Source organism: Monodelphis domestica, chromosome 6 (genome assembly GCF_027887165.1).
Source record: "Monodelphis domestica isolate mMonDom1 chromosome 6, mMonDom1.pri, whole genome shotgun sequence".
Taxonomy (NCBI): Eukaryota; Metazoa; Chordata; class Mammalia; order Didelphimorphia; family Didelphidae; genus Monodelphis; species Monodelphis domestica.
In genome coordinates, this window is record NC_077232.1 from 61,873,276 (window position 1) to 61,898,613 (window position 25,338).

A 25,338-nucleotide genomic window follows, 5' to 3' on the forward strand; every position below is an offset into this window, starting at 1 on the left:
CATATGGATGTTACAAGCCTGGTAACAGAGGTACTAACAGGACTTAAGTAGAAAAGTTTACAATGTTATCTGAGACTGTGTTATTGTCTCTCAAACACTAACATTTTACATCATCTGTTTTTCCCCATTTCTCTGTTACTTTGATAGATTCGGGTGTTGAGATTATTAAATTCATAAAGTGTTCATGATCTATGTTTAGCACCTGGAATAATTGTGAAAAACTGCCCCCATTCTGACCATCATGGGTATTTTTTGCAAAGAAATGAGACAGAAGACATTGCTCATAAAACACAAGTTCTCCTTCCCCAAAGAATGTTTACCCTGTGGAATCATTTCAAGACTTACTGAGAGTTCTTTTGGTTTATGCAAAGCTTTTTTAATGTAATATGCCCCAAATTCTCCCTTTTATATTTTCTAATGCTTGTTATCTCTTGTTTGGTCCCAAGTTCTTTCCTTATTCATAGATCTGATAGGTAGACTTTCTATGTACCTCTGATTTGTTTACAGTATCACTCTTCATATTTAGATCATGTACCTAAGTTGACCTTATCTTGGTATATGGTGTGAGATGTTGGTTTATTCCTAGTCTCTGGCATACCATTTTCTAATTTTGTCGATGGTCTTTTTGGAAGAGTATAGAGATGAATTTTTAGGACATTGTAATGCTAGTCTCTAAAGGGAGAAATGAGTTGTCTCTTATTCATTTCATATTTACTTTTATTCTAAGAGATTGAATTAGGGTAAAGCCTGCCTTCAATTGCCACAGTTTATGCTATCTAAAATTCCTATCTTGATTTTATATGGTCCAAAATGGGAGGGATGGGGGAGGCAATTTGTGGTTTCAGAATGTTCTCAATGTAATTTTATGTCATTTAGTTCCACTGCTTTTTCAGTATATGCTTCTCTTTAGCAAGCACTAAGAGCCAAGTAAAGCATATGCTCTTAAATTAGAAATATAATTTTAAATATAGGCAGCTACTTTCTTTTGGCCCTATGTCCCCTATCTACATCTTTCTGCAGTTAGCCAAAAGCTGGTCCTTAAAAGATACATGACTAGGAATAAAACTAGCGATCAAGGCTGATCTGGACCTTTGAGACATTCTGTTGATTTCAAAGAATTCTTAGACTGTTTCTTGTGCTCCCAAATCAAGTGTATGAGAACCCACAACTTTTGTATTAAAACTAGAGTTTTTAACCTATTTTGTGTCATGGACCTTTTTTGGTAGTTTGGAGAAGCCAATGGACCTCTTCTCAGAATAATGCTTTTAAATACATAGACTGAATTACATAGAATTACAAAGGAAGCCAAATATATGAAATTCAGTTATTGTTGTTGATGATGTTTTTAAAAGGTCTTAGATCCCAGGCTAGGAGTCCCTGGTCTAATGAATATTCCTCATTTTATGGAAAAGGAAATAGGCCCAGAGGGGGGAAGTTACTTTCCCAGAGTTACATTGGAGTAAGAATGGTGCCAAGATTGATTCTATCTTCTTTGTTTTTAGATTAACAAAAGCAGTGGAATTGTAGAAGCTTCAAGAATCATGAATTTATATCAGTTTATCCAGCTTTATAAAGATATCACTAGCCAAGCAGCAGGAGTCTTGGCACAAGGCCCTACTACTTCTGAAGGAACTGCTGAGAACTTGTCATCTGTGTCTTCCTGTCAGGCCAGCATTTGGATGGGAAGGTATTTTCCTGCCTTGTGGCATGTGGGGGAGGGTAGAAATCTGTGACAGACTGAAAATGACCTGTGGACAATGCTCATGTACCTTATATCTGTCCATTCAACATACATTTATTAAGTGTCTTCTTTAATGCTATGCACTGTTAGGTACCACGGATAAAAAGATCAAATCAAATGGTTTCTGCCTTGAAGGAGCTGACAACATTATTTCAGTTGTTGATCCACCTATATTGACCAGATTTTCTGAACTAAAAATTAGGACATGTATATCCTTTTTGCAAAACCTCTCCCCAATCTGGGCTGAGTGGTCTCCATAAAGATCTCCTCAACCAGTGTCCAGATGTTTTGGTACAGGGGGAGCAGTTCTGGGGGCCATGGCTTGGAAAGGACTTGAACAAGATGAAATGCCAGGTGGAGGAACCAAGAGTACTGTTTAGTCTGGGGAAGAGAAAACTCAGGAGGCCCTTGAAAGCATTTTTCTGTGTTGTTAAGAGTGTTCACAGGCAAGAGGTCTGCTTGGCCCCAGAGCACAGAACCAGGGATAGTGGAAGGAGTTGGCAAGGCATAGTCTGCCTACTAGGGTGGAAGGGTCAGGATTCAACTCTGACGCCTTAGAGTTGTCCAGAATCACGAGGGAGTAGGTTTACTGAGGAACTGATGGGTTGGAAGAGATGATCCCTGGAGAGCCTAAGAGTCTGTAATTGTGGGAAATCACCCTGTGCTCCAGGACTCTGCCGCAGCCTGGGACAAGACAGGTTTTTCCTGTAGGAAGTTATTTTCTTTCTTTTTTTTTTTTTAAATTTAAAACCCCTTACCTTCCACCTTAGAATCAGTACTAGGTATTGAATGTTCCAAGGCAGAAGAGTAGTAAGGGCTAGGCAATGGCGGTTAAGTGACTTGCCCAGGATCACACAGCTAGGAAGTGTCTGAGGTCACATTTGAACCCAGGACCTCCTGTCTAGGCCTGACTCTCAATCCACTGAGCTATACAACTGCCCCCAGGAAGTTCTTTAAAAGTAACAACAATAGCACCTTAGAGCATTTTAAGGTTTTTGAAGCCCTTTAAACACATTTTCTCTCATTTGGTCATCACAACAGACCTGGGAGGTAGGTACTATTATCATACCTGTTTCATACTTTAGGAAACTGAGAAGTTAAATGACTCGTCTGGAAGGTTTATGAGGTTGGCCTTGAATATGGCAGGTCTCCCAGACTCCAGGGCCAACGCTGTTCATCACTGCCTCTGATTGGGGGGAGTATAGACAGCAAGAACATCCTTCTGTGACCAAAAATCCTGATCTGTGGGTCAGGAAGTCATCAGAGGATCATGGGACAGGCCTTAGAAACTCCTAGAAATGGGCTGGGAGTCAGGGCCTGAATTGTATTGATGGCATTACTAGGGAAATAGAATCACCTACAGCTTGGTTTTGTTTATGTTTGGGGGAGTCATTCAGCCAGAGAGTAGGACTTGTTTCATTCCTTTCTTTGTGACCTGAGGCTCGGCCCAGAGCCCACCCAGGGAAGGTGCTGAAGAAGGGCTGGGTGATTGGTTGCTAGCATGACTAAATGATGACCCTGTTAAAGGTTTGTGAATAGGGGCAGCTAGATAGCATAGTGGTGAAAAGGATAATTTTAGCATTGTGACCTAAACTATATTAATTATTGGTTACCATGGATATCCCAAATAAAAAATACCCAAGTCAGCTGGAAATTTATGGCGATTTAATTCATATAGTGGAAAGAAATTAAGAAGAAGGGAGAAGGAAAGGGTGTAGGATTTCTCCCACCTGGCTTGTGGGCAAACTCACCGCCAAAACCCAGATAAATAGCTGCCACCACACCAAGATGTCGGAATGCTTAGCACGCTGCCAGCCAGAGCCACCTCTCCAGGGAAAGAGACAGACAACAGGAAGCCCCGCAAAAAAAACCCTAGATGATTCTACCTCCCTTTCCTGGGTCTCCTCTGCACCAATCGTAGCTTAAGCTTGACTTAGGATAACCCAGGGGTCTGTCAGCTGTTTCTTATTTGTCAGTTTCTCTATCAAAGGCCATCCTCCTAAACACTCAATCTTCAAGCATGGTTACAGACATTTCCAATTTTGTTAGGCTAAGCATCTTCATTGTTACAAATCAGGAGATAGCTACATCCAATCTTAACGGTGGTGATTAGAGTCAAGAGACCTGGGTTCAAATATGGCCTCACACTTCCTAGCTGTGTGACCTTGGGCAAGTCACTTAACTTCATTTGCCTAAAAATAATAATAATAAAAGCTTCCTTTTCCTTCTCTCTTAGCTTGTACCATATATATGAAAGACTCCACCCATTGCCATTTGACAACTGACCAAACTTCAGTTTGTAAATGCCTGGAAAATGACTTCTGTGGGCTCAGACATGGCCTCTGACTGTCCAGTTCAGTTAGCATTTATCTCTTCTCACCTCCCCTCTCCTGGTTTCATGTTAGAGCCTTTTATGGGCTTATTCCTTATTCCTTAACCATATTATTTTCAAAAAACATTCTAGGGAAATTTGAAGTGGGAGGCTGTGCATAGAATAGAATATGTTTCCCTGCAGCATGTCCCCCTTCATCCTATCCTGTTTATATTACAGAGGCTCACGTAGCTTTAAGGTTTTGGCTGCACTACCATTACGGCACTGCTAAGTCCATTTTAAAAGCATTATCGGAGGGTTTAGGAAAGCAAGGCCTTATCTTTCTGATGTTTTCAAGGGTCCTTTCGTCAGAGACCGGTGTCTGCTGTGAACAGTGGCATCTTGGCATCATATTTCTTTTTGTTTCCATGTATATTTTTTCTTGTGATCATTTTACTAAAAGTGGGGGGAGAGAGGAGAGCGTCTTTTTAAAGTTAGTAATAGATTAGTACTTGGGACAACCCAGAGATAGCAGTGTCATGGAGTATACACCTCCTGTGTTCCAGGCAATCATCGAGGTGCAGTAGATTGAGAGACAGAAGCCAATAGTCCTTTCCCTCAAGGACTTGGCATCTTAAAAGGGAAGAAAATGCCTGTATGTAGGTATGCATACTTTTCCCTCTGAGGGGAAAGTAATCAAGAAACGTGGGACCCAGAGGGCCTAAAGGCTTCCTACTGATAGTCCCTCTTGGTCTGAGTCCTGAAGGAGACTAGAGTTCCAGCAAGGGGAAGTATAGGAGTGTATTTCAAGTCTGGGAGAATAGGGAATGGTACAGGAGATGGAGGGTTATAGGAGAAACTGTAAGTAAGGCCAGGTGGTATTTTGTGAAGGATGTAGTGTGGAGGTAGAGGGGGCTGACTTGGGAAAAGATTGAAAAGCCAGAGTTTGTATCTGATACTAGAAGCAATAGAAAGCCACTGGGGTTTATTAAGTAGAGCAGGGGAGGGGGTAACATGGCAAAACCTGCCAAAAATCCCTTTGGCTGGCAGACCAAGGGGAGATCAGTATGGGGGGAGACTTTAGGCCGGAGACCAGTTCAGACTGTTATAATGGTGTAGGCCAAAGGCAACGAAGAACTGAACTAGAGCAATGAGTGTGTTTGTGTAGAGAGAGGAGGAGACAGATGTAAGAGATGTCATGGAGGCAGAAAGAATGAGGTTTGGAAACCAAATGGATATAGACAGTGAGGGAGGGAGTAGTCAAAGACGGCCCTGAGGTGAACCCAGAGGACTGGAAGGACAGTGATGTGACTCTGGAGAGGCCTGGCCTCAGCCTTCCGTCTGGAGTAATGGCATTCCCTTTGAACCTGGATTTCTTAGCTTCCTTCAAGGCAAAGCCTTTCTTACCCCACCACATTGGCTGAGCTCTCCTCAAATCATATTGTATTTATCATCTATGTACATCTTGTATCCCTGCCCCTTGGCCTGCCCTTTAATCTTCAATCACTTGGTTATAATCTGCCAGTTTTCTGTCTCATGCCTGAAGATTTTATCTCTTCTCCCAAGAGAGTCTAGGTTCCTCAAAGCCTGCAGCCAACACTTAAAGTAAATAATACAGTAATGTCAGTCTCAATTTTTGGTGGAACCTTAAGATGTAAATATGTTTTCTTCCATGTTTAGAGGTAGTCTTGTGTGGGGCTGGAAGCAAGGCAGAGACTGAATAAACTGATTAGGAAATAATTCATTGAATTTTTCTTCATCACACAGTGTCTAAGAAATCACCCTTTTTTAGTATTTATCTAAGGTACCAAAATTAAAATATGATTGTTTTACAGTCTGATTTTGTAAATGACTAGCTTTGTGTAATATGCCAATGGACGGGTAATACATAATGCTTTAGAAAACACTGTAGATAGTTGTAAGTCAGAGCCGATGCATCTTTGTGCCAGCGGATCTTTGTCTGTCCATGTTACAGAGTGAAGCAGCTGACCGATGAGGAGGAATGTTGTATTTGCATGGATGGGCGAGCCGACCTCATTCTGCCCTGTGCCCACAGCTTTTGTCAGAAGTGCATTGATAAATGGTAAGTGATTTGCTTTAACTGCTAAATGAAATAATATATGGGAAAGTGCTGTGTTCCTTCAAAGGAGTCCCGGAGTCCCTGAAAGAGTGTCTGAGATCATAAGGGGCCTTAGAAGATCATCCCCAGACAACCAGCTTTACAAAGAGGGACCACCAAGCTTATGAACAGAAGAGATAAACAATGTGGTGATGAAATCTTTGGGCCTCTTTGATAACATTATTTTGTTGATAAGAGGTTTCTGTTTATTTTCACTTAAGTTTAAGAATTTGGCCATTAATAAGGACCCTAGGTTAGGAGACCTGGCTCCTAGCCTCACTTTGGACACTCTTCATGACCTTAGACAAGTTACTTCACTCTGAATCTCAGTTGCCTAAGGAGCTAGACTAACTGGGCTCTAAAGAACCTTTGGTCTCTAATTCTCCTATGATAAACTTCCCTTCTTAACTTGGGAATGAAAAAAACCTTTGAATTTTACCTTTATTTAGAGCCAAAGCACTTCTCCACTCCACCCCTAAGCTTGCTGGCTTCCATTTGAGAAAGGTAGTTGGGTTACTGATCTCTGAACTGCAAGTCAGACCTTTTAGGATTTTAGCCCTATCTCTGCCACTAAATAACCGTATATGTGGCTTCCAACAAGGCACTCGCAAAAGGAGGAGAGGTGCCTTCCAGCTCTAAAAGTTCTTTGCTTCTATATACTTCACCTACAGATCAAAGGTTTCTCTGATAAGTATGGATCTCTTCTTGGGACCTAGAAGAGGTTTTGATACTAAAGAAAGGAGCTCCACTTCATCATTCAGTTTTCTTTCCTTGACGTCTCTTGCAGGAGTGATCGACACAGGAACTGTCCTATCTGCCGTCTACATCTGACTGGGGTCAATGATTCTTGGGTTGTGTCTGACGCGCCTACAGAAGATGACATGGCTAACTATATACTTAACATGGCTGATGAGGCAGGCCAGCCTCACGTGCCATGAAAACTGGGGACTTTTCTTGTAACTTGGGCTGTAAATCCCATTTGGGGATGGAGTAAGGAATACAGGGGCATCAATGTCATGAGCACATGAAAATTGATTCCTCCCCTCATCCCATCTTTATTTTTGCCACTCTTTTTCACAATTTATTCCATCCCTTTTTGATAAATTTCATGAATCTTTTGTTTTAATCTAAATCTAAATTACTGTTTTAAATCTTTGTACATGAGCCAGTCACATATGTTGGTAAGTATCCCAGTAGGCAATGGTGTTCAACACTGAGAATTCTTTGGCTGTTCTGGAAGCATCGTTTTGAAAAACTTCTGAAACACTGGTTTTGGGGAGGCATGTTAGTTTCTGATAAATCTTCAGTGTTCAGTAGGCATAGGTTTCTGACACACAAACTGAACCCAGTTTAAAACAACTGAAAATAGAAAATAAATCCAAGTGCTCATTACTACTAAGCTAGTCGTTTACTGGAATTTAAGGGGTGCTTATTGCCCCCTGCTGGTTAATTGTGACTACATTAATGATCTCTGCAAGAAGTAACCACAGATGCTTCCTAATCAAGCAGTTGTGATTCAGAGATAATAGACAAAGTAGACTATATATTTTAAAGGGACTAAGAAATTTAGAGCTTCTGAAATTATTTTTGCAGACAAGTATTTGGGAGAGACGATCTGTGGGCTGCTTAATGATTTCTAATAGCCCTTGTGTAAAATTCTGGGGTTTGATAGGGACATTTTTCTTAAGAAAAAGCTCCGAAGTCTTATACTTTCAAACTCTACATACTGGAGGCAAATCTTGACTAAATGATAAATTACTCAGTATTGACCATGGTGCTTTTTAGTTTAATCATTTGGCAGCATCTTCCTGAGATTTCCAAATGCTCCCACTTAGGAGGTTAAAAGGACACAAAATCAGTGGCACTGCTTCTTCCCCTTAAGAGTGGGGCCTTCCTGAAACAGAGAGGAAGTTCAGATTGGTTTGATTAGAATATTCAGAAACAAAGTAGTAGGAATGAGGTCATATGCAGGGTTCTAATAGCATTTCAACCTCCTTTGTGAAAGGAGAAAGTGTTCACAAAGAAAGCGTTTGGTTTATCTTGACATTCAGCGCACATGAAACCATTTCCTTTAAAAACAAATGTATTCAGTGTTCCAAGGAAGCCATGCTGAGCTGTTTGGTTAAAGTTACAAACATACGAATTCTTATAAGCATTGGGGCATATGATTTATATTGCTATTTCAGGGAATAGATGCAGGATTGTGTGTGTAAATAGAAGATTCTTTGATTTTTTTTTAGCAAGTGTGCAAATAAAATTAATGACCCATTTGTAGAAAATAAACTTGTTCCTTTCTTGTTGATGTTATTCTCCCCTCAGATATAGGGAAAAGGTCTGACTAAGGAGTGGCTTACAGAGATTCTGCCCCTCTTTTGGGGTCTGTGACTAAATAGCTGGTGGATATTTGTTGAATGAGTGCCTTAGGGCCAAATCTGAATTTATTTTTTGAATTTGACTTGCAGAGGTGGTCTTTGTAATCCTAACTCAAGCTACTTTTTAATATAGTCACATATACATTGTGTCTACACTATGTAATCTTTTGGCCATGCTTAAAAATAGAATTGCCAAGAAAACCAAACAGTTTGCTCTCCAAGTTTTAAAATGAACCATCGAAACACTCAGCCGTGGTGCCTGGACATTATTTGGATTTAAATGGCACACACTGACTGTTTCTACAAGTGAGTGCCGGGCTTGAGAAATTCTCTTCTTAGACTGGCTCTGGTTCTGTTTTCATTTTCAAACATACATCAAATTGTGAGATGCCTCTTTTCCCCACTCTTGTAATTCTTCCATATGAATTCCATTGAAGTCCAGGGACACTTATGGCTGGAGTACATGAAAGGACCTGCAATCGTAAGGAGGAGCATAGTAGTGAGAACTGTAGCCATAGAAGAGGGGCAGAATCTGTACAGGTTTGCAATCCCCACTCCTCAATTTCTTGAACTAAAAGTCCTTGTATCTTACTAGGCAGTGAGTGTAGGTGATGATAATGATAACTGATCTCTATACATCATCTCATTGAACCCTCACAGCAGCCCTGCTAGGTAGCTCCTTCATTCATTCCCTCTATTTTACACATGAGTACACTGAGGTCCGAGAGGAGAAATCATTTGCCCATGGTTCCTCAGCCAGGCAGGATTTTCAAGGTCTTCCTGAGACCATATGCAGGGCTCTTTCCATAGTATCACAGACGGTATCCACCGCAGCAGAAACACTTTCTTTGGCCAACTTTCACTGTGCCATCTCTGCAGGCCAGCCTTATAACCATTTGCTTCCATATAGCTTTTCTCTTTCAGGGAGTTAGTAACCAGCCAAGAGCACTGAGGAATCCAATATTAACAAAACTCTCCCCACCCCATCCATTGACTGACTGCTGTGCAGTATCTCACATTTTCACCAGCCTCATCAAAATAAGTGGGAAACCAACAATCCCATTTGTCTACTGACTCTACTAAGTTTCACAATTTTTCTTTTGCATGTGAATGAAGTGTAGTTTCTACTATAGAATAAACTAATGCCCAAAGTCGTAATTTTGTTTAAAGGTGAAGTTGTAAACTTTTTTTATCTTATGCTTTTAAGTCTTTTATAATTAGAAATTACCTAAATGCACTTGCTGTGCCAGGAGGTCAGAATCATGGCGTAACTTGTGCCTTCTAGATAGAGCCGGTGATAGTCTAGTCTCTCATGCACTCACTCACTCTGAGGAACTGGATTTGCTTAATGGACACAATGTCCTTTTCTTAATGCACTAAAAGGGTTCTACAATTTACCAATAACTATACCACTTTAATGTGCTAGGGTGAGTGAATATGAACTCTTTGCTCTTTTCTCTGTTTAGGTGCAAATAAAATAGACTCGCTATTTAAAATAGCAATGCTTCATTATGTTAAAATTTCTATTTCTTGAACTTTCTGAAAGTCGCATCTGAGCTTGCATTCGGATGTATTAGGGACTAATAAACACCCCAGTCTGTATTATTAGGGGCAGATTGATAAGTTGTGCAATAAATAATGGGAAGGGGGTAGCTGGAAAGAAAAGACAGCTGTTGGCAATTGTTTTTTCTTACAATTGTGTGGTTTACAATTATGTAATGTATTGGTTGGATCTGTGGACTAACTATAAATATATATTCCTTAGAGAGCTGTTTTTTACACTGTACATTGGATTCTAGTGGTGTTTATGACTGATTTGAGACCTTTTCTCCCTATTTTAAAAAATTAATTAATTGAGCTATTTATTGGAACCAGTCCTCCCCCCCATGCTGATTGCTTGCAGTGAGGTGATAAGTAACCAGCTTACTGCCATGGCCCCTATTTTAAGTGGTACTAAGTGGTATTGAATAATTGGAGTGCTGAGGAGAATTGGACATATTTCAAATAATTCAAGCTCCAATTTAGATTTTCTTAAATAAGCCACATTTGCTACGTTTACCAAAGAATGGGGAGAAAACCATTTCAAAGATGGAGGATTAGCTAACCATCTGTGTGGTGGGCACAGGAGCAGAGAGGTCTCTGTGAATGAAAACACAAGGGAGATGTCTTGTGTCAGGTTATATCTTTTTATCATATTTGTGGAAAGTAGTAAAGATAATTGCTCCACTACGCCCTGTGGTTGTGTTTGATTTCGTTACCTTGCATATCTTTTCTGAGTGATGAAGCCAGGGTAAAAGCAAAAGAGTCAAACTTTTTGAGTGGAAAAGACTCAAATATCTCTCTGGTTTGCTCCACATAGAGAAAGAGAGTGGGAATTCAGATTTCCTGATGACTCCAGTTAAGTCCTGAGGAAATGCCTTGAAGGTTAAGGGCCAGGATCACACAGTCAGGGTTAGGTTCAAACCCAAGTCTCAGCTTTGCTAAAAGTCTCTCTGTTGTAAAGCTAGGTGCATGTGCAAAGGAGCAGCAGGACAGTTATAACTCTTAAAACTCATCAGATTCAAAGCTGGAAATCTTCATCTAGGACTCCACTGGAAGGCCCTCTCTGGTTTTTAGGATATAACTCTTCCTCGGTTACAGCATTTAGACTGGATATTTTTAGAAAGGGGAAAAAACACTACACAGGACCAGATTCTGTATAGTTAATAATTCTTTTTAATATAGTTAATTCTGTCCTTTAAAACATTGTTCAAGTAGAGCAGATTGCTGACATGATCTCACTACCCTCAGTTGTGTCCACAAGATGAATGAAAAAGATGATGTTAGTCAAACAGCAAAAAGTGAAAGATGTGAGAACGATCCAGAAGGCTGTGCCTTGCAGCTGTATCTCCAAGAGCAGAAGGCTAAAGGCAGAAAGAATGGTGGGTGATGCAGGAGGTTGTGCAATGTGTCCTTAAGGCAATATGTAGCAAAAAGGAAAATGTGTTATTAAATCTCCAGAACTGTCTTTGAGAAGGCCACACCTTGGAAAAGCAGCAAGTTATTCTGCTACCAACCCAGAATTGCAGTCAGCAAAACAAAAACCAGTAAATACCATTGGACAGAAACACATTCCGAAGAGAAAAGGACTATGGAAATGATGTTATCTAGAATAGCCCCTGTAGATCAAACAAGTCAGTGAAAATGAGACAAATGCATCCTAGGCATGTTGGAGCAAACCACAGGGGAAAGGAAGAGAGAGAAAGCAAGCAGCCACTCACAGTCGAGAGACCTTTAGGTTTCTTATGAGCAGCCCTGTGACAATGGTGAAAAACTGAGACTGGTGATTGCCCTTGGCTATTGGTTACAGACACTGGGACCTGGCACCTGGGTCATAAGACTGGAAGTTCTCTGAGCCTTTGGGCAGGGGATGTTTTCCAAGGTTGCCTTCCAGGGTTAAGAAGAGCCTTCATGAGCAGTCCGTTGTTTCCTGCTGTATCCCATCCATTTAGGGTAATGCTTCCCCAGCCTTCCTTTTCCTCCCCCCAGCACTTTTTAAAGGAGAAAATAAGGGAGCTATAACAATGTCCATATTGGAAAACATGTTCACGTGATTGAGCAAACTGTCTCAACAAAACTTTAATTCCATTTCTTTTAAACAGGCTGCCCCTAAGACAGCTAAAATCACACTGTACAGTAGTTATATACATTAGTGCAAATGAATATGATTGGGGCTTTTCTAAGAAAGTTACATGCCAAAGTGGGCAAGGAGTTGTGACACAGGAAGATTTTTTGCTGTCAAAACCACCAGCTCCCATATTTCCATGGCCAGAGAAAATAACAAGAAGGATGAGACGTCTAGTAACCATTTGTGCACACATAGCTACCACTAAGTTATAACAGCTTCTCCGGGTCTATACGTACCTATAGCTATACAAGGGAGCTTGCTAGCAAGCCCAAGCAGCTTTCTAGTTGCCATATGCAAGTGAAACTTTGGTAGGGAATTAACTGGGAGAACTGAAATTCAGATCTTTTATGAATCATTTCACTATCCTTTACTAGCCCAATTCATAGTCCCTTTTTGTCTGATTACTGAGGTCACCAGCAAAAGATCTCTGGTTACTTAACTCCTCAGTTTCCTCTTCTGTAAGATGATGTTTGGACTAGCTGATCCCCATGATACATTCCTGTTCTAAATTCTGTGATCCTATACATGAATGTTTATAATGGTATATAGAAATGGGGGGGGGGGGGTAAAATAAAATATTCTTTGTTGTTTAGAGATGATAAACCCAGGTCCTCATTCTTTGAAAAGTAAGGGAGAGAGGCAGTTAGGTGGCACAATTCATAGATAGCTTGGCCTGGATGGAAGGACCTGGGTTCAAATATGGTATCAAACACTTCCCTAGCTGTGTGGCCCTAGGCAAGTCACTTAATCCTGTTTGCCTAAAGAGTCTTTACTAAGGCAGAAAGAAAGGGTTGTATTAAAAAAAAAGAAAAGAAAAGGAGAAGGGAATCCTGATTATTGCTCAGGTATGAATTACAGAATATAAAAGTAGTATTGGAGAGGGAGGCAGTATGTTGAAGAGAAAAGAACGGATACTGGCCTGGAAGTCAGGAGACCTGGGTGTTAATTCTGACTCCCAGGAACTCACTGTGTAACTGGGGGCAGGAAACCACCTCTCTCCCCTGCCCCAGGGTCCTCGTCGATAAAAGGAGGGATTTGCTGCCCTTTCTGGTTCCTTTAGCTCTACACTGAGGTTTTTACACTTCCCTTTATTTTCCTAAGTGGAACTAAGTTTTCTCTTCTCAGCCTCTCAGAGCCAGATTTCTGCTCCCTGGAAAACATTGTTCATTGATGAAAAGGGGCTTTCAGAAAGGGAGCAGTTTAGTGTGACAGAAAGAGAGCTCAAGGACTGGACTGGGCTACTTTCTGGGACCTTCAGCAAGTCACTTAATTCCTCAGTTTCCTCATCTGTAAGATGATGGTTGGACTAGCTGATCCCTGTGCTACATTCCTGTTCTGAATTCTGTGATCCTATACATGAATGCTTATAACGAACGGTACATGGAAATTGGAACAAAAAAGATTCATAAAAACACCTTTTAAAAAATAAAGGATGACACCAGTCATCCTGGTGTCAAAACTTAATGGCTGTATCTTACTCCACTTGCCATTTAGGCTAGAAGAGTTGATTGGCAATACAATGGCCTCTGACCATGGAAAGTACAACCTTTCATGCAAGTGCTGGCAGTCTTGTGGCAAGTGTCTGGAAAACTAAGAAAAAAGTACAAACAGCAACCCAGGCCCCCACAGCAGCCCCCACTGCAGCCGCCGAGGACCCACTGCACACAGACAATGCAGTGTCTCAGCGCCTTGGCTCCAGGTCTGTGCTGGAATGCAGAGGATGAAGGTCAAAGCGAGAGGCTCCTGGACAGTATCTCGGAGCCTTCACTTCCAGGGAGGCCGAAGTTGGTCCTGAGCAGGCTCCCCTTGACCGGCATCCACCACAGCAGGCAAGGTTAAAACCAGCAGGTTCCAAAGGCGTGTCCCAAGATGGAACCTAATTCAACAAAGCTGTAATCTCTTCCGATTTTATGGCATCGGACAGAAAGCTCAGCTCGTTGCACAAGGTCTCGTATCTAAAAGCCATCCGGATCTGGGCAACGTTTGTCTTTCGGATATCGTTTCCTTCAGGTCCTTCTTTATAATAATTTGTCCCCAAAAATTTTTGCTTTTCCTGTGGACAAAATAAAACACAAATAAAGCCCAACCTGCTTTCAAAATCAATTCAATGAACATTAAACTCCCCACAACCATCTAAGGCATTGTGGCGTGTTGGAGCTAGAAAGACAAAGAAAAAATGTTCTTTAAGCAGCTTAGATTCTGCTTTCTTCTGTATCCCTCGCTGACTAAGGCGTTAACACATCCACCCAGGCTTTAAAACCTAATGGAGTTTTGAGGCAGCTGGGTGGCTCAACAGATAGAAAGGCAGGCCCGAAGCTGTGAGGGCCTGGGTTCAAATCTGATCTCAGCCACTTCCTAGCAGTGTGACCCTGGGCAAATCACTTAACCCCCATTGGCTAGCCCTTACCGTTCTCCTGCCTTAGAACCAACACTTAATATTGATTCTAGGAGAGAAGGCAAGGATCATAAATAAATAAATGGAGTTTTGCACTCTGTCTAGCATTCAGGGCCCCAAGATCCCGGATACAGCTCTGTCCTTGAGGCAGCCTAAGCTGCAGCTATTCTGGTGATGGTGATACAGTATATCCTGCTTTAAAGTCTGCAAAGCACTTGACACACTTTCTACATCCTATCACTTTATTAGACTGTAGGGCATGTTAGGAAATACAGGAAGCACCTGCCACGCATGTTTTAGGCTCTGTGCTAGGCAGCAAAGACATAAAGAAGAAAAAAAGCAGTGCCTGCCCTCGAGAAGCTTATCATCTAATAGAGGAGACAATACAGAGAAGGAAGCTAAAATGGGCAAAGGGGAGGAGGAGGCTCCAGAAGGTGAATAGTCTATCGCTGAAGGGGCCTTGAGTGAAGATCTCAGTCTGGACACTTGGAAGCTAAGGCACCAGGCAAGTGGCCCTGCTAAGAAATAAATGGACCATCCTGGGCCAGTCAGTCCCAAGGAGCATCCCAGGATGGCCAAAAAGGCTTGGGCCACCGACCACCTTGGTGACATAGTGGAGAGAGGGCTGAATATGGAGCCTGCTGAATCTAAATCCTGTCTGAGCAAAAGTTCCTTCATCCATCGGAGCCTCCGTTCCATCTGTAAAATGGATGAACTAAACCAGCACCTTTTGTGAGGCTCAGATGAGATCCTGAACACAAACCACTTTGCAGCCTTAAACATTCTCTAAAAATGGCGGCTACTCTTACCTCCAGGGCATGGAGCACAGCCCCATATTCACTGTCTGGAGCCACGCTGAACATCCGAAGGGCTCGACACTCTCCTGTGATTTTCCCTCCCTTGCCCCCTTCTCATCCGGCAGGCAGACCCCACTCACCTTGTGGGAGAGCCCACTCTGAAGCACGCTGTTGCGAGCGATCTCACACAGGTCGCATGTGCTGAGCTTCCACACCTGGGCAGCGATGGCATATTCTTCCATGAGGGCCTCCTGCATAGACACCCCACCAATCACCCCCCAAGAAAAGTCACACTCATTAGTCTGGGAAGTCTGTGGGAAAGCTCAAAGCCAAAACCCAAGTCAGAAACATCCCCCAACACCTTTTTTACCCAGCAAGGAGACTTTGCAGGAACCATTTGGGCTCCTAAAGAGCAACTTGGGGAAAAGAAATCCTTCTGGCTTATTGACTTCCAGGGGCCTTATTTCCACGTTCTCCTGAAACTCAGTTAAATGCATCCAAAATTATTGGGCTCCTACAATATGCCAAGTGAGAGGCTGTAAGCAATGATGAATTTAGAACTGGCCTGGGAGTGAAGGAGAAAGACTCAAGTTCAAGCCCCACTTCTGAGACACCCTGGATGTGTGACCCTGGCCCTGAGGCAGCTTTTTAAAGTTTTATTTAGGCTGTGGAATAGTCAAGGACCAACATGGAGTGAGGGATCTCTCTTGGCAATCAAATGTGCTCACCACTGAGTATTCCCCAGGAGGAAGAGGGCTTAGGTTCAAGAATCACCAGCAATATGGCTCCCTTTGGGTTTGGAACCCACTCCCTGCTCTCACGACCAAGACAAAAACTAACAACTGCAAAGTCCAATGGCCTTTTCCCAACCTTTGTCTCTCTGGAGCACCCGATGTTGTTATCCACCCTCTCCTCCCAAATACTTTCTTCCTCGGAGCCTCAGGTTCTCATGCCACTAAGCTCTCTTGGTTCTAATCCGACCCATCTTCCTTCTTCTTACTTTCCTTACCATAGGGTTCCCCCTAAGATCTGGCACATAGTAGGCACTTAAATGCATGAATAGTGAATGAATAGTAAAGATTATCCTCAATACTGTAGGTCCTACTATAGCTACCATTGGAAGGAACTGGAATATTCTTAGGGGAAAGAAGAGGGAATATGTGAGCATTTATTTAGCACCTGCTATGGGTCAAGAACTATGTCAAGAAAACACTAATTATTACCTGATTTGATCCTCATAATTATGGGATGTAGGTACTATTATGATCCCCATTTTACAGTTGAAGAAACTGAGGCTAGGAGAGGCTAATAGGGTCATTCAGCTGGGAAGCATCTGAGGTCATTTTTGAATTCAGGTCTTCCTGACCCAGGTCCAGTGCTCTCTATCCACTGGGCCACCCAGCTGCCTAGTGGAGTACCTAGCAAGAGTTGTCATTGCCTTGGTCCGGGGAATCTGACGAATGGTGACAAGCCCCTTCCCAGTGCTCACCTTGGTATAATGGAACTGCATGGGGTCATCAGTAGAGAGAGAGACGTGGAGTCCCTTGTGCAGAAACTCTCGCAGTGGGTTTTTGGAATATTCTAAGAACAGGCTGTTGTTGCTCAGGGGAGACATGGCGATGGGGATCTGGGCGAGATAATAGAGATACTGCAAGACTGGACTCTGGGGAAAAAAACAGAAGAGGGATGCATCATCATTCATCAAGGCAACGCCAGATAACAGGAAAAGGTCTCATCAGTGGAAACAAAGCTCTGGCTTGCTGTGTCTGAGCAGGGTTTAATTCAGAAGAATGTGAGAGATCCCTGCCAAGCCCCGAGTCTGTGACTCCATGGGGACTGAGGCTCCAGCCTGGAGCCTGCACTGCCGGTGGGTCTCCTCAGCCCCTACCCTCCACATGCCTGAATGTCCGGGCCAGCACAGTGTCCAAGCCTGACTTCAGAGGCCTGGCCATGAAGGAAGCTTCCAGAAGCAAGCCCCTCTCCTCTCAGAAGAAGAATGTGGGGGTGGAATGAGGCAGGCACTGTCAAACATGACCTCTGCATTTCTCTGTTACATGGGAGGGTTTGAATGGAGGTGAGAAGGAGATCACTGGGAAGTGATAGTCTTAGTGGGTTTCTTTTTCTAAGACCCAATAATCTTTTTATTGTCCAAAAAGAAAAAAATGGTTTTTAAAAAGGAGGCAATAAAGAAAATTGGAAATTGTTGAGGCTGTGTTCACATGGGGCCAAACTCCATGGATGAGCAAGGGATAGGAGAAAGGTAAGAAATTTGAGAAACATGTAAAATGGTTCATGGGATCACAGAATCTTGGAGCTGGAGCTGAAAGGATATTAGAAGTCTTTGAATCCTTTGAATCCTTTGAACTCCCTTATTTTACAGGTGAGGAAACTGAGGCCCGGCAATATTAAGGGACTTTGTGTAAGGGTCATACATTTAGAAGAGGTCTGAGGCATAAACCAAACTCAGGTCTCCCTGATTCCAAGTCCAGAAGTTTTATCTACTATCTATATGGAACTACAGACAGAACCCCTTCCAAGGATGCTTGCACCCTTAAACAAGGACCGGTTATACTTTAGGATCCTAATTGGAACCTCCCCACTCCAGGTTATCATCATCGATCACCCCTTTTATCAGTCCCCTCAAGACTAGCCTTCATGCAGAACATCCTCTGTCTCACCAGGGCCCAAGGAGTCTGTCAGGGTCCCCTAAACCCCTTTACTTCAATCCCAATTTTCCTAATCTGGTGAGGACTTCAGATTGTACTGAAGAGACCTCCAAGAAGATGAAGCCCGGAGTTTCCCAAAGGACAAAGTCAAGAAGCTCTGAGGATCGAAAAGGCAAGGTTGAGGGACAGCTAGGTGCCTCAGTAGACTGAGAGCCAAGCCTAGAGATGGGAGGTCCTGGGTTCAAATTTGACCTCAGATACTTCCTAGCCTTGTGACCCTGGACAAGTCCCTTAACTCCCATTGCTTAGCCTTTACCACTCTTCTACTTTAGTACCAATACACAGTATTGATTCCAAGATGGAAGGGAAGGGTAGTTTTCTCCCTGCTGAGCATCAGCCAAGCACACAGGTACCTACCTTCTTGAGCAACAGTCCATGGGAGATGTTGTCGGCAGTCAGGAAAGCAGAGACCAGATGTGTGATGGAACCAGCTTCCCCACAATGAGGCCGGAACAAGAAGGTGCTCATTCCTCGCTCCCTGTGGAACAGAAGAAGGAGCTGGTTCAGCAGGAGCTATCCAGGACCTGATGGACAGGGGGGCCCTTCAGCTCCAGCCTTTATTCCCCATGTGGGGAACTGCCCCACCTTCAGGAAAACAAGGAGAATGGAGGGCATCTAGTCCAACCCATACCTGGATACTTTCAGGGTTTAAACAAAACCTTTGAGAGCATCATTTCTATTCCAGTGATCACAGACAGGTGAATCATGATGAGAACAATAAAGGATGCAAATATTAAGAAGGAAAAAAAGTGACAAATGGTCCAGAAGGGTGTACATATTTCTTCCAACAGAAAGTAAGCCCCTTGATGGCAGGAATGCTCTTTCTTCTTGCCTATATTGTTTCCCCAGTGAATGGCATATATTAAGGGCTCAAATTCTCATTGGCCTCCCCGCCTGCCCCTGTCCAGCATCCATACACTAGCACAGCCACCCTCTCCTACCATCTGCTCCAGCTCATCCAGCCCTTCTCATCTCCTCTCAAGATCCCTCTCCTCCTGCCCCCCACACCCCTAAACCTTTGGTCCTTTTGTGCCTGGCTTGCATATCCTCTCCAGACTCTCCAAAGCCTTCCCTGGCAGCTTTAACAAAAGCGTAAGCAGCAAGGCTCTGTGTCTTCTAGGAATCAAGTTCAGGTCATCCCTTGCACCAGGGATTTGGCTCTGTCACAATCCCTTGCTCTCATCCTTCCCCTCTGGTCTGGGAGGAGGAGGAGGAGGAGGAGGAGAAAGGAGATTCTGACAAGTATGGACTTAGCTCAGAGATTCTCCTCTCACTCAATTAGGTCAAAGCCTTTCTCTTCGCCTACTTGTCTGCAGATTGCTCAGAATGATAGAAAACAGACCTCAAAAGCTTGGGCTATTTTGTTTATCAAATATGGTGAGTAATTAAGTCATGGAGCTTCTGGGTGGGGAGAGGTCTGGCCTTTTAGAGCCAACAGGGACCAATCACCGACTTCAGGGAAGCCAGGCACAGAGGACAGAGGGAGGAAGGGAGAAAAGTCAATAATGGTTTTTATGAGGATTGGCTATGATGGAAGGAGAGAGGAAAGAACAGAAAGAAAGCATGCCCAGGCCTTCCCCATCCCTAAAAAAATCCTCCTTGATTGGTCTATCCCTGCTGGCTGGGGTCGTCAATCTCTTCTTTTCCATGGCTGAAATCCTTAAGAAAATGCTTCCACTTCCTGTCCTTCTCACCCTCTTCACAACCCTTTGTAGGAGCAACTAGGTGGCTCAGTGCATAGGGTGCCAAGCCTTGGGTTGGGAGGTCCTGGGTTCAACTCTAGCCTCAGATACTTCCTAGCTGTGTAATCCTAGACAAGTCACTTAAGCCCAACTGCCTAGTCTTACCATTCTGTCTTGGGACTGATAATTAATATTGATTCAAGGTTAAAAATACAACCACCACCCTCTGCAGTCTGACTTCCAACCTCCTGGTTCAAATGTAACTTACCAATAAATAAAATTAATTTAATTAATAAATGCTTAAATTACCAGTGATTTATTAGCTGCCATTGTTAAAAGTTCAGTCCAGGAGTAAGGGGAGAGCAGGGCTGGGAACAAGGACTTGGAGATACACTGCAGAGCTTTCAGATTAAGCTGTGTTTAACATGTTAAAGTGCAGTCCTGGGCTGTGGGGATTAGAGATATGCACTGGGGAGAGGAGAAGGAGGGTTGGTAGGGTTTTAACTCTGTCTGAAGACAAACTATGAGTAGGGACTCTCTGTTGTCCACAATATGAATTATTTTTGTCCTTTTATCCCTACCACTTAGCATAGTACTGGAATATAGTGCATACTTTAATAAATGCTAGTTGGAGCAGCTAGATGGATCAAGGGAGAGAGAGCCTGGAAGACAGGAAATACTGGGTTCAAATCTGGCTTCTGGTTATGTGACCCTGGCCAAGTCACCTAACCCCCATTGCCTAACTCTTTTCACTCTTCTACTTGGAACCAATACTTAGTATTGGTTCTAAGATGGAAGGTAAGGCTTAAAAGGAAAAAAAGTACTAGTTGGGGCAGCGAGGTGGTTCAGTGGATAGAGAGCCAGACCTTGAGACAGAAGGTTCTAGGTTCTAATCTGGCCTCAGATACCTTCTAGCTATGTGACTGACCCTGGGCAAGTCACTTAACCCCTAGTCCTTAACACTCTTCTACCTTGGAACCAATACTGTATAATTGAAAATCTGTTACCCTAAAAAAAGAACTACATTTCCCAGGAGCCCATTGACTTCCTGTCATTATGTATTTCCTGTAGTCAGGGAATGAATATTCAGTGGGCAGTCCTGCTCAGTCTCTTTGGCATGCAGCCAGCATGGTGATGTTGGTGAGTGGGGATTTTGAAAATGGCTTATCAGCCATGGGCAAGTGGTCTTTATTTTGTATCCTCTTTATTTCTTGATTTCTAATGATCATTTTAATAAACCTCCTAAAATATAATATTTTTATTATTTTAAATTTCATTTTAATTTTTACAATACTATACCAATAGTGTATAGACTCTAAGATAGAAGGTAAGGATTTTTTTAAAGACTAGGCGCTTATTGATTTTTGGATGGAAATCAGAGATTGGGGAGGGGGAGAGCAGAGTAAATTAAGCCCTGGGAATGATTTGATTATGAGCAAAGGTAGGTAGAAGACAGTCTCAAGAGGAAATAGAGTCAGAGAACAAGGTTCAAGAGTTTAGAAAAGGAAGAAGAAAAAGGAGAAAAAGAAAAGAGGTCAGGGTAGGAAAATGGAAAAAGTACTGGATTTGGAGTTAGAAGACTTGGGTCAAAGTTCCCCTTCTCTCACTTACTGGTGATACGACTTTGGGTAAATTATTCCATTCTCTAGGCCTCGGTTTCCTTATCTGTAAAATGAGGGAGTTGGAGCAGGTGACCTCTAAGGTCCCTTCCAGTTCCAGCCCTGGGCAGGGGCAGGCAGAGGGATGAGGTTAGATCACCTACTTGCGGAGGTTGTTGAGCACCATGATGTTGGCATACATGTAGTACAGATAGTAGCTGTAGGGTGGGTTCTGCTCACTGGTCCAGATGTCCGGGTTAGGGCTCTTGTCAGAGAACATGTGGTCACTATGTTTGGACTCGTCATCCACACTGTCAAAGCCTGTCACCTAGTAGGGGAAAAGTAAGAGATCGAGGACGTCAAACACAAAGGGGAAAGAAGAAAATCTATGACGTTTCTAAGAGCCTGGACCTCCCCAAGGACCAACTTCCCAACTGATGGTTTCCTCCACTAAGGGGCCTCTGTCCCAACACCCTCCCTTCCCTTATCTCTCCCCCTGCCCCCTGCTTATCACCCCCCAATACACACACACACACACACACACACACACACACACACACACGTCTTTCTCTGATCCTCTCTATCTTCATTTCTCTTTCTTTGTGTTCTCCTCCCAAATCTATGCCACCAGCCAAAATCTGGCAGAAACAGTGTGTAGCAGCCAGATTTATTGACTGACTGGCTGCCTTTGGTGCCAGTGCTTAATTGGAAAAGGCATTGAGTAAGCATCTTCTGTCTTTCTAAGAAAGAAAAAGAATGCTGAGCTTTCTCAGGAAGAATCTCCCAGCAGCCATTTTTTGGGTATCGGCAGCCCTCTAGACCCCAAAGTTTCCTAGTCCTGCATCCTTCTCCCTCTTCATTCAAGCCAATGGCCCCACAGGAAGGAGGGTCTTTCCAAACAAATGGAAGCCCAAGAAACACATGTACTCTCTCACATGCCCTCTAGGGGGCAGCCATGGCACTAGACAATTTCTCATCTTCTAGTGAACTGGGGCACCAGCATGGAGTTGGTCACCTCTGGGGCACAGCCCACCCAGGAGGCTGGGGAGCAAGAGGCTGGGAGAGAGAGCAGCAAGTCAGAGTGCGGTGGGGTAAGAGGGCATTGGAGGTATGTGACAACCACTAGCTTTATGACTTGGTCTGGGAAATGAGTGTGGGAAAGAAGAGGAGTGCTGGAAGACAGTCAGGGCGAGCCCATGGTCTCCTGTGGCCCAGAGCAGAATGACCTGACTTACATATTTGAGGAAGAGGTGAAGTTCCTTGTGATCCCTGGGATTGATCGTGGCTTCAAAAAGAGGCAAGAAGATGTTCTCCAGCATCTTCCCAAAGTTTGGAAGCAGCTTTTTGGATCTAAATATGTCACTGGGGAGCAGAAAAGGACATGGTTGTAAACCCCACTACCTGACACCCTTTTCCAAGGGCAGAAGCAAATCTTTGAGTAATCAGATACTGGCTTAGCAGCCAAGACACATCTCTGCATGCAGGGTGGGCATGACCTCAAGCTTCATATAAACCAAGAACTTGAGAACCCCCTCCAGGACATTCCCTGGGCAAGTGGGCATCCCAGGACAGCTAGGTAGCACAGTGGATAGAGCACCCAGACTGGAGTCAGGAAGACCTGGGTTCAAATATGGCCTCAGACACTTCCTGGCTGTGTGACCCTGGGCAAGTCACTCAACCCCCACTGCCTAACCCTTATTTTTCTGCCTTGGAACCAATACTTAGTATTGGTTCTAAGATGGAAGATAAGTTGTTGGGGTTTTTTCATTGATACTAGGACAGAAGGTAAATGTTTTTAAAAACAGCCAAAAAATAATGGTCATCCCCCAGCCTCTGCCTGAAGACCCCTAGTGAAGGGAAACTCCCTCCCTCCAGAAGCAACCCATCTTACTTCTGACAATCTGCAATTGGTAGGAAGGTTTTCTCATCACCAAGTATATAGCTTTCCTTACCCATTGCTCCTAGGTCTGCCCTCTGGGGCCAATCAGAAGGAAAGCTGATGAGTATGTGGTGAGAATGCCCAACTTGGGAGTCAGAACAATTAGAATTCAAATTCTGGTTCACATACTCACTGTATGACTGTGGACAAGTCTCTTAACATCCAGGGTCTGTTTCCTTATTTGTAAAATGAAGAGATTATATTCCAACTCTAACTCTGCAATCCTGAATCTAATCCCTCTTTCCTATTGTAGCTCTTCAAACACTTGAAGAATCAGGAAGTATCAGGAAATGTGCCCCAAACCTCAAAGCATATCCTCTCCACCCCCAGGTAGTAGAGATCTAATGAGATTCAGAATCTTTTCCAAACTCACTGATAAAAGTCTCCCCCAGAGAAACGTTGGCTCCTTAAGGGACGAGACCATTTCATTTTTTATATGTACCCCCAGCACCTAGGACATCAACTGACATATAGTAGGTGATTTTAAATGCTTGTTGATTGACTGACTAATTGAAGTCTATTAAAGAAAAATTCTTCAGTGTGTGTAGAGATCTCCCCAGGACCCAAGATGAAGGCACTCCCAACAACCCCATCTCCACGTTGTCTGAGATGTCTCTCCTCCTAAACTACTATCTCACTTCATGTGGCCTCTCCCCGCTTAACTTCCTTCTCAGCCTCTCCCCTTTTGTGATCTCTAGCTATCCCCACCTATCTCTTCTAATTTTTTCATCCAACCCTAGTTGTCCTCAACTTTGCAATCACCCTCCAATCTAGCAGCTCAACTGCCCCTGCCCAAACTGAGAGGCCTTCTAGCACCCCTACCCCATCCCTAGGAGTAGGTGCAAAGGGAACCCCAATCACAGTAGATTCCTCTGCCTCCAAACCACTGGCTCATCCTGGGGATCTCAATCTAGATCAGGACGTTTAACAATCACAAACTACAGGGCTCCTCCCATAGGATCTTAGAGAGAAGCATCTCTAAAGTAAAATTCAGTGTTCACACCCAGGAGACACCTACTTTCTCCAAGGAAAATCACTGATATGGAAGAGATAGATCTGTAGGGTCACCTGGGAGCCATCATATGAGTGAACAAAAAGTCTGTAGCATGGCAAACAAGATGATCATAGAATGACAGACCTAGAATTGGAAGAGCTGTTCTAGATCATCTTATTTTACAGAGTCCTGAGGAGCAAGAAAATTGCCCATAATAAAGATTTGGGTTCATGTTCTCTGACTTCAGAATTGGTACTCTTTCTACACCCAACCTCAGCTAGAGGACTGAAGCACATAACCCAAACTTGGACGTGGGAAAAAAGGGAAGAATAAAAGAAAAACATGGCTGGAGGAGTGGAACCCACTAATAGGTGTAAAAGGAGAGCAGAAGGAAAGGAAGAGTCATAGTTGGAGGAATGGGCTACTGAAGAGGAGAGATGGGGAAGCCCAGGAAACAGGGACCTCACTTACTAGATTCTGGGGACCTGGATGATCCAGCGCACATTTGGGGAGTAGACCTTATGATTAATGAACCACCTGGCCAGGTTGAGCCACTCCAGGGAGGAGCGCCCATAGATGGAGAGTCTGGGCTCTGTATATTGGTATTTGCTCTCTTCCAGCTCCCGAGCCACCTCCTATGGCCAAAAAAGAATTTCTGGGTCAATTCAAGAGCATTCTTAGCTTTGAATAGCATCTAGATGGGACTAGGTAGAGGAACCATAATATCTATGCCACGGGATTTCTGACCTGAGCGAAACCTGAAGGTACCATCTTGTCCAATCTCCTGCCACTCAACCACTTTTGGTTTAGATTAGGCAATATACCTATGTCAAACTGGAAAAACCCCACCACTTATGGGAACTCCAAAGTTCCTCTAGCCATGTAATCCACTGTTTGGGGGGAAGTTCTTTGTTAGAGCAAACCTAAGTACTTCATGCTCATTTGCTCTCTTCTCAGTGATAATGCCTTGGAAATTAAGTGCTATCAAAAGCATCCC

General features: G+C 43.4%; 2 protein-coding genes across 4 annotated transcripts in view; one reads left to right on the top strand and one right to left on the bottom strand.

The window, feature by feature from the left end:
* The window catches only part of RNF141 (ring finger protein 141), a 30,250-nt gene extending 19,478 nt beyond the window's left edge, over nt 1-10,772 (top strand). The window contains exons 4-6 of the mRNA XM_001379449.5: nt 1,503-1,687; nt 6,028-6,135; nt 6,959-10,772. Of these exons, the coding sequence (XP_001379486.1) occupies nt 1,503-1,687; nt 6,028-6,135; nt 6,959-7,109 (444 nt within the window). The 3' untranslated portion in view covers nt 7,110-10,772. The remainder of the gene's footprint in view (nt 1-1,502; nt 1,688-6,027; nt 6,136-6,958) is intronic.
* A 468-nt stretch (nt 10,773-11,240) lies between these two features.
* Nucleotides 11,241-25,338, bottom strand: part of AMPD3 (adenosine monophosphate deaminase 3) — a 72,635-nt gene continuing 58,537 nt past the window's right edge. For all 3 annotated transcript variants that reach the window (XM_007497088.2, XM_007497087.3, XM_007497089.3), the window contains exons 9-15: nt 24,813-24,976; nt 22,644-22,770; nt 21,573-21,736; nt 18,486-18,606; nt 16,892-17,065; nt 15,543-15,653; nt 11,241-14,263 (exon numbers count right to left, since the gene is read on the bottom strand). In XM_007497088.2, coding sequence (XP_007497150.1) covers nt 14,087-14,263; nt 15,543-15,653; nt 16,892-17,065; nt 18,486-18,606; nt 21,573-21,736; nt 22,644-22,770; nt 24,813-24,976 — 1,038 coding nt within the window. In that variant the 3' untranslated portion in view covers nt 11,241-14,086. The remainder of the gene's footprint in view (nt 14,264-15,542; nt 15,654-16,891; nt 17,066-18,485; nt 18,607-21,572; nt 21,737-22,643; nt 22,771-24,812; nt 24,977-25,338) is intronic.